The 10,831-nt window shown below is 36.2% G+C and overlaps 1 protein-coding gene across 1 annotated transcript; it reads right to left on the bottom strand.

The window, feature by feature from the left end:
* Window positions 1–341: 341 nt before the first annotated feature.
* LOC138326898 (uncharacterized) lies at window positions 342–10,831 on the bottom strand. The gene is made up of 12 exons (XM_069272880.1): window positions 10,615–10,831; window positions 10,056–10,154; window positions 9,619–9,672; window positions 8,775–8,873; window positions 7,213–7,519; window positions 6,520–6,802; window positions 6,080–6,316; window positions 3,702–3,778; window positions 3,350–3,454; window positions 2,311–2,528; window positions 778–942; window positions 342–405 (listed from the first exon to the last, which is right to left on the bottom strand). Exons 1-12 carry the CDS (start codon window positions 10,635–10,637, stop codon window positions 342–344), a joined length of 1,731 nt encoding a protein of 576 aa, XP_069128981.1. The 5' UTR covers window positions 10,638–10,831.

The following is a 10,831-nucleotide window of genomic DNA, read 5'->3' as shown; positions in this document are numbered from 1 at the left end:
ACTTGACAGACCCATGTAAGATTCCATTTGTTAAAATATCAAACTGTATTGCACACAGGAAACATTTATGGTTCTGTTATATCTACTGAAAAAAATACAAGGCAGTAAATTGGTCAGTATAACACTGTGGAACCCTATTCTGTTTGCACACACATATGAAAAGTATCCAAGAAAAATATCAATAAATTGATTTTAGCATTGTGTATTTTCAAATTTGAATGTTTATTTCCTAAACAGAGCTTTAGTCATCTTTCTTCTCTACTCTTGATTTTTTTTCTTTCTCCAATTGTTCAGTTGGTGGGGTGAAATAGGTGCAATTGTTTTAGAAAGCCGTCGAGGATCTAAGGCTGGTAGTTCCACTTCCCTATGCATTCTGAGACGGTCTTCAAGCCTGTTTCGCACGATCTGCTCAAGAATAACATCTATATGTTTATATGTCTTGGCCACCTTCTCGGGATACACCGTCCACCGTTTACTTTTTTTGTTGAACGTCCTATGCATTCTAAATGTAAAATATAACGCATGATAAGTTAACTGGTAACAGAGCACAAATAGGGAGAGGCAAGACCTATATGATATTAATGTTTTATTTAAAGAAATCATGATTTTAAGCAAAGATGTAGACTATGTATAAAAGTCTTTTTGCCGAGGCGACTAATGGAATATTTTTTATCTTTAAATTATGTGTTGTCTAACTTGTCTTGGTACAACGTATTACCATATCATTAATATCCATTATCTATGTTCTTCATTATAATCATATAGTATGAAACTTACCTGACTGTACCATCCGGCCTTTTCTTCACATCTCTGTTTAGATTACTGTTGTAATCTAGGGCTGCCAGGATGTTCCTTGCCCTGTACACAGGTGGGCTGTATGCAAAGCGTTTGGAGGCATACATCAATATAAGCTGATGAAAGTTCTCCAGTTCTGCTGTTGTTCTGTAATTTAAAAAGAGAGTAACAAATATATATTGTTTATATGACTATTGCCGGTGTAACGTTGAAAATGGACCTCCGTTGAAAATTGACCTCGGGTCAGTTTTCAACGTTGAAAACAGGCCCCGAATGCCGTTGAAAATTGAACAAGCCGTTCAAAACTGACAGTGTCTAGGGTCAATTCTCAACGGCAGGTCTGTTGAAAAATGACCGTTGAAAAATGACCTTGGCAAACTATCAACGGATGGTCTTTTGAAAAGAAAAGTATCAGTTATGTTGTGTTCTGCGTATGGTTGTGTTGTGTTGTTTTGTGGTTGTGCGTTTTGTGTTGTTGTTGTTGTCGTGTGATGTTGTGTTGTTATGCTGTGTGTTGTTGTGTGTTGTGTTGTGATGTGTGGTTGTGTAATGCTATTGTGTTGTGTGTTATTGGTGTGTTGTTGTGTTATGTGTTGTTGTGTGATGTTTTGTTGTTATGTTGTGTTGTGTTGTCAGGCGTGTTATGTTGTTGTGTGTTGTTGTTAGGTGGTATTGTGTTGTTGCGTGTTTGTGTGATGTGTTCTTTTGTTATGTTGTGTGATGTGCTGTTGTGTTATGTTGTGTTGTGTGATGTTGTGTTGTTGTAAGATGTTGTTGTATTGTGGTTGTGTTGTGTGTTGTGGTGTGGTTGTGTTGTGTGTTGTTGTGTTGTCTTGTGTTGTGTGTTGTTTGATGTTGTGTTTAGTGTGAAGCGTTGTTGTGTTGTGTGATGTTGTGTTATTTTGATGTGTTTTGTTGTGTTGTGTGATGTGTGGTGTTGGTGTGTGGTGTTGTGTTGTTGTGTAAAAACGAGTTCTTATGGGGTCACTTTTCAACGGGGTCTATTTTCAACGGGTCGGTGTAAAAAGTGCGCTTAAAGTTCAGTTTTCAACGGTTTTCGGGGTCATTTTTCAACGTTGAAAAATGACCCGAGGTCAGTTTTCAACGGGGGTCCATTCTCAACGTTACACCGGCCATTATGTGAAATTGTCAATATCATAACTTTGGACTTTTGTTTGCTGCAGTCTAATTTAGTTATTTTTGTTTTTAATAACCAACCTACATTGTACAGTTTGTACTCAGGCTTTTGATTATATAAACTACATAAAGACTGTTTAACTATAGAATCAGAAGCCTGTAGTCTGTACCTAGCAACTCCCCCATATGGGACTCAAATATATAACCACTCAGCCATTACAGCTCCTTTCAAAAGTCTAATGTAATGACCAAGGTATACATGTAATTCATTTGAATTTTGAACAAAAGGAAAGATCATTTATGCATGTCTATAATTTGTAGCTATAGCTTAACAATTTCATAATTGTAAATAAATAAAGATTGGTACAGCACACTGACCTTGCATTCAGATAGTAAGGCACTTTATTCAGGAACCGTTTGTCCAGAACAATTTTCCGTAAGACATGGTGTGCCTTGCTGCCTTTTTCGAGCCATTTCTCATCGGTAGCCTCTGTTGTCAGAGGCCCATGGGAACATTCAGCAGGACAGTTGTCCGAATACTGCATGAGCCACGAATGTTCATCCACAACATGGTGAAGAACACCTGACCATAATCCCTAAAAAAACATACAATTATCGATACATTACTATCTAATGCAAACTGTATGATATATAAATAAGGCTCAACCAACAAGATACGGTACTTACTATATAGTAATGTAAAATATAAAAAATGTCCTGTTTACAGCATTTATTAGTATCATGCATTTGTATTATGATAATGGCGTATCACTATAATCGAGCACTAAATTAAAGGGACATTAAAATGAGGCTAATTCTGTTACATAATCACGAGGCCAAATATGACACAATTAAATTATTGTTCTACATTCCTTATGAAAGATATAACTAGAAATATTGACAAAGTCCACGACATTGATAAGTATTTTGATTGATACTGTTGAAATTCCGAATCGTTGATAAATACGATAAAGCAGGTATAACATGTACATAATTATGTATGCTGTACCCCTACCTGAGCCAAAGTCACGTACGTAAACAAATGCAATACATAACCACTGAGGAGTTGGTGAAATTATGTTTAGACAAGCACATTCACCTAATAACGTAAACACACTACTGTAAGAGCGATTTGAGTAATTTTAGACTAAAAATTCTTAACTACACTGGCAAGGACCAGGGTTCGGCATACAAGACGTCCGACCACATTGTGTAATGGCGGACAGCAAGGGAGTTTGAACATTCCACATACATTTCACTAGTGGGCTTATAACAGTAAAACAAACTATTAAATTTAAAGTCCATTAGAACTGGTTTGTTTCCTATACTGAATTGTCCCTTTAATCAAGTGTTGATTTTGTATAAATTTGTGATTTTCAAGTACAGTTTATACATGTAGTTTGATTTGTATACATACAATGAAATCTTCATAAGTATTTGCTGTTTGAGCAACATGCCAGAAATGGTTGGAAATGTCCTGACTCCACTTTTGCAGCAACTGACATTCCTTATCCTGACCAGCCTATAAACAAATGATGGCATCAACTTCATTCATTCAAGTTCATATCTCTAGAAATGTTACAGGAAATGTTTGTGAATATTAATTACAGGTCTTTTCCAACACTTTTTAGTCCCGTAAAAATGTTCAGAAGGAAATTAAATTACATTATCTTATTTCATTTTCATAGTGTTTTAATGCCAAGGAAATATTTGAATTTGAGAAACAATTAATTGACATTAAACATGAAAATTGAATGAAAAATACTCACAGTAATGATTTTCTTTCCAAGGTTCTTGGCTGTGTGCCATATGTCATGGGAGTGCTTTATCTCTGGATAATCCTTCTCTGAATTTTAATTAGATATTTGAATACAGATCAATATGAAATGTTACATGATAGAAATGCAAAGATATCAAGTAAAAGTACAAAACAGCTAGTTCTACAATGGACCAAATTACCAAGTAACAAGTCACAAGTTCCAGTTTTAGAGCCCATATAAGCTTTAATTGTTTTATTACCATTAATTGATGTCATATGTAACAAGAGATCCCAGAGGGATCTTGGCGCCCACCAAGGAATGATCTATGTCTGACAATGGAAAGAGGGATCTTTTCCCTGCTTTTCAAACTTTTTCAAACACACTATATATAAAATTTGAGACAGATCACTATAGTACTTTCTAAGAAATAGCGATAACAAACTTTAAGTATCAAAATCCAAGATGGCCGCCTGTCGGCCATCTTGTTGACCGATCGGTCCCAAAATGCAATATGCACAACTAGGGTCCTAGGGGAACCTGTATATGAAATTTGAGAAAGATCCCTTCAGCACTTTTTGAGAAATAGCGGTAACAAACTTTAACTATCAAAATCCAAGATGGCCGCCTGTCGGCCATCTTGTTGACCGATCGGTCCCAAAATGCAATATGCACAACTAGGGCCCTAGGGGAACCTACATATGAAATTTGAGAAAGATCCCTTCAGTACTTTCTGAGAAATAGCGGTAACAAGAATTGTTAACGGACGGACGGATGGACGGACGGACGGACGGACGGACGGACCACGGACCACGGACGAAAGGCGATTTGAATAGCCCACCATCTGATGATGGTGGGCTGAAAATATACTATGAAGTTCATAAGAGAGACATGAAGTTTGAAAACAAGAGGCCCAGAGGGCCTGTATCGCTCACCTGGTTTGTAATGCCTAGTAAGGTTCATTGTTTCTTTTCTGAAGGAATTTGAATATTTACCTCTAATTCCCCTATTGGGCCCCACTCTTTCTGCTCATGGGGGTCAGAGCCAAAAATTATAGGAATTCTGTTAACCCCAAGGATATTTCTGGGCCAAATTTGGTTAAACTCCAAGCAGAACTCTAAGACTAGTAGCGATTTATAGGATTTACCTAAATTTCCCTATTGGGCCCCGCCCCTCCTGCCCCCAGGGGGTCAGAGCCAAAATTTATACAAGTTCTATTCTCCTTCCCCCAAGGATGTTTCTGGCCAAATTTGGTTTCAATCCATGCAGAACTCTAGGACAAGTAGCGATTTATAGGATTTACCTCTATTTCCCCTATTGGGCCCACCCTTCCTGCCCCCGGGGGTCAGAGCCAAAATTTATATAAGTTCTGTTCCTATTCCCCTAAGAATGTTTCTGGCCAAATTTGGTTACAATCCATGCAGAACTCTAGGACAAGTAGCGATTTATAGGATTTACCTCTATTTCCCCTATTGGGCCCCGCCCCTCCTGTCCCCAGGGGGTCAGAGCCAAAATTTATACAAGTTCTGTTCTCCTTCCCCCAAGGATGTTTCTGGCCAAATTTGGTTACAATCCATGCAGAACTCTAGGACAAGTAGCGATTTAAAGGATTTACCTCAATTTCCCCTATTGGGCCCCGCCCCTCCTGTCCCCAGGGGGTCAGAGCCAAAATTTATACAAGTTCTATTCCCCTTCCCCCAAGGATGTTTCTGGCCAAATTTGGTTACAATCCATGCAGAACTCTAGGACAAGTAGCGATTTATAGGATTTACCTTAATTTCCCCTATTGGGCCCCGCCCCTCCTGTCCTCGGGGGGTCAGAGCAAAAATTTAAACAAGTTCTGATCCCCTTCCCCCAAGGATGTTTCTGGCCAAATTTGGTTACAATCCATGCAGAACTCTAGGACAAGTAGCGATTTATAGGATTTACCTAAATTTCCCTTATTGGGCCCCGCCCCTCCTGTCCCCGGGGGGTCAGAGCCAAAATTTATACAAGTTCTATTCCCCTTCCCCCAAGGATGTTTCTGGCCAAATTTGTTTTCAATCCATGCAGAACTCTAGGACAAGTAGCGATTTATAGGATTTACCTCAATTTCCCCTATTGGGCCCCGCCCCTCCTGTCCCCGGGGGGTCAGAGCAAAAATTTATACAAGTTCTGTTCCCCTCCCCCCAAGGATGTTTCTGGCCAAATTTGGTTAAAATCCATGCAGAACTCTATGACTAGTAGCGATTTAAAGGAAATGTTGACGGACAGACGGACGACGGACGGACGGACGGACGGACGGACGGACGACGGACGACGGACGACGGACGCCGCGCCATGACATAAGCTCACCGGCCCTTTGGGCCAGGTGAGCTAAAAATAAGAGATATTTAGTTTATATTACTTACTCATAAATGCACCGATCTGGGAATGGGCATCAGTGACAACCTCCTTCACACTCATTCCGTCTCTGCTCAGTTCTCTCATCACTTTTTGGAATCCAGCTTTTTCCATCAAGCAGCTTTTCTTTTCGGTTTCCCTCTTATCAACAGTAACTAAGCTAAGAATTTTCTTCGAATCATTCTCCATAACAGTATATGAACAGAATTTTGCATTATATCCAGGACTGTCCATTCTTCCATCACCTGTAGAACAAACATCATATTCTGACTTAGGCGCGAGATATGTAACATTTTGATAAATTTGAGTTATGTAAATTTTAGAGTGATACACATGGGAACTTGAATTTAGATAAAACTACAAGGAGGCCTGTACAATAAATCCCTTTCCAAATGTACACAATGTACATGTATGTTATTTTCACAGTTCAGAATAATTAACATATTACCAAGAATGACAAGATCCTTCCCTCTAAACTCTTCAAAAACAGACTGCTGATGATCTGTCCAAGCCTGGTCAATAGTTGGCACAATGTAGCATCTTTGAAGTCTACTGTAAACAGCTGAGCTCACAAAATGTAATCTCAAAAACTGAGCAAACAATGCCACTTTTCCATAATTGTTTCCAGAGGTGAACAGTGCGCTAGACATCATGATATCTCCTGTATGCAGACCTCTTCTCAAAACTGGTTGTGAACACCACTGATACACAAGGTGATCTTCTTCACACACCTGAAATAACATAGTAAAAAAAATGAGTGAATGAATAAAACATAATAGTTAAAAATCACAGTAATAATTTTATACATGATACACTTTTACCTTCTGAACAAAAGAAAAGTTAGATTAACAGTTAGGAAGATTTCAGTGAGAGGTAAAGTGAAATATTTGTAAATTAATGAGATTCAAAGATCAAAATAGAAATATGTAATCAGACTTTAATCTTGAAAGCTTCTTTGAATATTTTTGGAACTGTAAATGAGTTGTGGTGTAAATTATAAAAGAGAATTGTTGTTTATTGAATAAGTGTCTTCATAAAGTCTTATAGTAAAATTAATATGAAAGTCTAAATATGTTACCATGTCTGAATAAAAGAATGCCCATGTATGTTATGGTACAATGTATATGTTTAATTGACATACCCATTTAAGATATATAGCTGATCCAACAAAACTGTGTTTAATACTTGGTACTCTCCCACATCCTTTAACTTGACAAGTATATTTAAGATTGCTAGCCAGTTGAAGGAGAGGATTTAGGTAAATGAGACAGGCTTCATCCTTTGCAACAAAGTGTGCATGCTCAGGGTCATACACCCTCCTAACACCAGTCCCACTCTCTTTGCCTTTGAATTCTTCTCTGCCGAGGTCCTCTTCAGTGTTGTCCTCACAATATCCCATCTCGATATCCCCAAAGGACACATCATCTACTTCTTGAAAATTCATTGGCCTTCATTTCAAATGGAAAATATAATGATGCACAATTAAGTAATGATACAAATACATGTACTGTATAAATGCATATGAAATATTAAATTGACAATAATCAAGATTTATAATAGTGATATTATCCAAATACATGTATATCATTTTGGTGAGGTCAATAATGGTTTTATTATATGGATGTTTGTTTTGCTCACTCCTGATTGGTTGAAAGTATACTTTCCTACCATGATACACTTTGCTCTTAGAAATGATTCAACAGGACTATTCATTATCAGGGAGTGTAACTACTTAATATCAGGAAGAGGTCAGATGCATGTGTATGTCTATACCTGGTTGAAGGATTTACATCATAAATAGTAAATACCATATAATAAAACATATGTCAACATGTTTTCAGGTGGATATGGTGATTTATCAACCTTCAAAAATTATATACACTCATCATCGAGTAATATCACTTTCTCAAGTTAATCAAATACTGTATCCACCTACAAACAGGTCTATATTTGTTAATAAAATGTTTAACGGTACCTAAGAAAAATATTAACTGAGGACAATGAATTTTTTCTAGGTTAATATGTTTTTTTTTAAATCCAAGGTAAATATTTGAAAACAATTTGTTTTTGCTCGAAATATTGATAAATAATCATGTATAATAAATCATGTGTTGATTGCAATTGAGATATAAAAGCATGCAGCTCCATTCAAGATACCTTAACTGATTTTAAATTATTACTACTTCCTTCTTCGATGAAATAATCCACTTCGATTCTATATGTATTTACAGATCAAGGTTTACATTCTCTTACACTTAGTACTGCATATAATAATCAAGAGATCTAAGGCTCTTAACGGTCATTTCAAAAGAATTAAATACGTTTTTCAATATGCTAACTATAGCCTCCATCTTCAGGTTGAATTTTGGTAGGATCAAAAAATAACTTCTTTTCTACATACACATTTCAATAAGATTCATATAAATTTTCAGTATCTGTAACTCTAGTACAATTTTTAAACAGGTTTTTCAAGATGGCGGCTGTGGCAGCCATCTTGGATTTCAGATCAACCCGAAAAATAATAACACTTGGTAGGGATCATTTCAAGTAAGTTTCAGCAGGAGCTTAAAACAAGAAATTAAAGTGGGATAGGTTGGATGACTCATGGCTGACAACGGATGAAGCATGATGGGAATTAGCTATAGGTCATTCGGACCAATCGGGTCAGATGACCTAAAAAGCAGATCTTGCGTGAATACATACCCAAGTGTAATGTCAAAACTTGGCTCAAAGTCTATATCATCTCCGCATTCACTTTCCATATCTTGAAGACATTCTCCTTCCGACACTGTTATCGTCAGACTGAAGTTTGAAATACAATTGTAAACATATATTAGATATCTTAACATATGTTAGTCTATATATCTAATCTACAAAATCATTATAATCATTTTATTGCAATCATCTGATGACATTTTTAAATCTTATATACTGTTGATATTTGAATACATGTAGGTAAAGGACTGTATGTAGATGTGAACAATGGGTGCATCTATATGATATGCGCCAATATGGCATTACAAGGCCATCATGTTACTCATTGCTAGTGCATAAATTATAAGAATGTTACATCAATAGCTTTAATAAGGGGTAGTCGTGGCAGTGCAGTTGAGGTATTTCAACAATTAACTACTAGTCCGCCACCTATAGGTAGTGTTTGAAACCCATGTGGGGCAGTTGCCAGTTGTTAGATTGGTGGTCTTTCTCTGAGTACTCTGGCTTTGCTGAAATTTACATGTCCTTTTTTATAATAATGACCCTGGCTGTTAAATACTCTAACAGATAAATTATAAGCAAAAAACCTCCAGTCTAAGAGTTACACATGTATAGCAAGTGTAGAAAAACTTCTAATAATATCTAAATGGACATGCATGGTCTGTTTGTTAATTGTTTAAAATGAATTGAGATATGCATAAAACAATAAACAAATTTGATCTTACATTTTGATAAAATCACATTTTGACATGATTAATTCTTAGTTTCATAAAAATTTATAAATCATTAAAATTAATATTCATTAAAAAAAGTTACACAAAATATAACATACTCAAAAGGATCAATAAAACTTGATGACGCCCCCTGCTGCTCCAGTTCAGGCAATCTGTAAAAGATGTAGAAGTATTTTTAAACATTTGTCAATTATTATATGATAATGAATATAACTTATATATAAATAATAATACATCTATGGAAGATTCAGTTTCTTACAGATTAACAATCATCTATCATAACAGAAAACAAATGCACTGTCAGTTTAACAAGTGAGAGTAACATTATGATTATGTAGCTAGAACTCACAACCCTGGAATTACTGCATGTCTCCCACTCTAAAATTAAATTGAGAAACTGAGCTAAAGAGAGCACAAGCACAAAAGTGAAAGACATTGATATCATTATTGCAATGTGCCTCTAATGCACTATATGTTTTTAGTATATAAAGGGCATACAAAATGGTCTAATTTTTAGCAATTTTAATACAAGTACCTTGCTTCTGTGGTACACTGAGTTGTTATTTCCTCTGGGACCCCTGACAATTCTGACTCACTCAGTTCTATAGCCTGAATTCCTGACAGCTCAGATTCACTGTGGAAAACAAATAAATTTAAATAACAAATCAACACTATATTTCTTACATATAGGGTGAAATAAAATATACTTCATTCCAATTTTGAAACATTCACACATGCATACATGTAGTTTCAATAATTAGTGTTCAAAATAATACCTGGGTAGTGTTGAAGCTGTAAGTTTATTATTTCTTTATGAGAGATTCCAACTTGGCAAGAAACTGGGGCTACAAATGTACCTCAATATAGGGGTTTAGAAATCCTAAGACAATGTGGGTAAAGTTCAATTTAACGTTGAGTAGTCCCACCTTCCAATGATAATGACATGACAAACTTTGTCAAACTATGACGTCACAATCACTGGAAGGTGGAACTAATCATTTTGAATCTCGAAACTACTGTTTAATAATGAGTTCTTATTTATATTTCGCACAGTTAAAAGTGTACCACAAATGTACAGCTTATTAATTTCTTACCTTGAATTATCTGGTTTAGGCATTTTGAATGGAGCTGAAAGTCTTTGACTTGGAGTTGAAGTGATTTTCTTCGTAAAATCCTGGTGGCTGCAGTATATGTATACAAAACATCTTAAGAATAGATCTACTATACTACGTGTAGTATAGACTAGGTCTAGTTACTGTTTCAGATAGGGGCCTATTTGTATAATACTTCTAACATGACAACACACATCAT

The sequence above is a fragment of the Argopecten irradians genome, chromosome 7, assembly GCF_041381155.1.
Source record: "Argopecten irradians isolate NY chromosome 7, Ai_NY, whole genome shotgun sequence".
Lineage (NCBI taxonomy): Eukaryota > Metazoa > Mollusca > Bivalvia > Pectinida > Pectinidae > Argopecten > Argopecten irradians.
The sequence above is the reverse complement of the archived record's forward strand: the minus strand, read 5'-3'. Positions and strand labels throughout refer to the sequence as shown.

Bases quoted from the DNA above. Each gene is read 5' to 3' on its own strand.
- LOC138326898 (XM_069272880.1), bottom strand. From the start codon at position 10,637: ATGCCTAAACCAGATAATTCAAG. The intron at 10,155-10,614 runs GTAAGAAATTAA...TGTTTTCCACAG, and splicing joins CCTAAACCAGATAATTCAAG to TGAATCTGAGCTGTCAGGAA. The intron at 8,874-9,618 runs GTATGTTATATT...TTCAAACTTCAG, and splicing joins AGTTTTATTGATCCTTTTGA to TCTGACGATAACAGTGTCGG.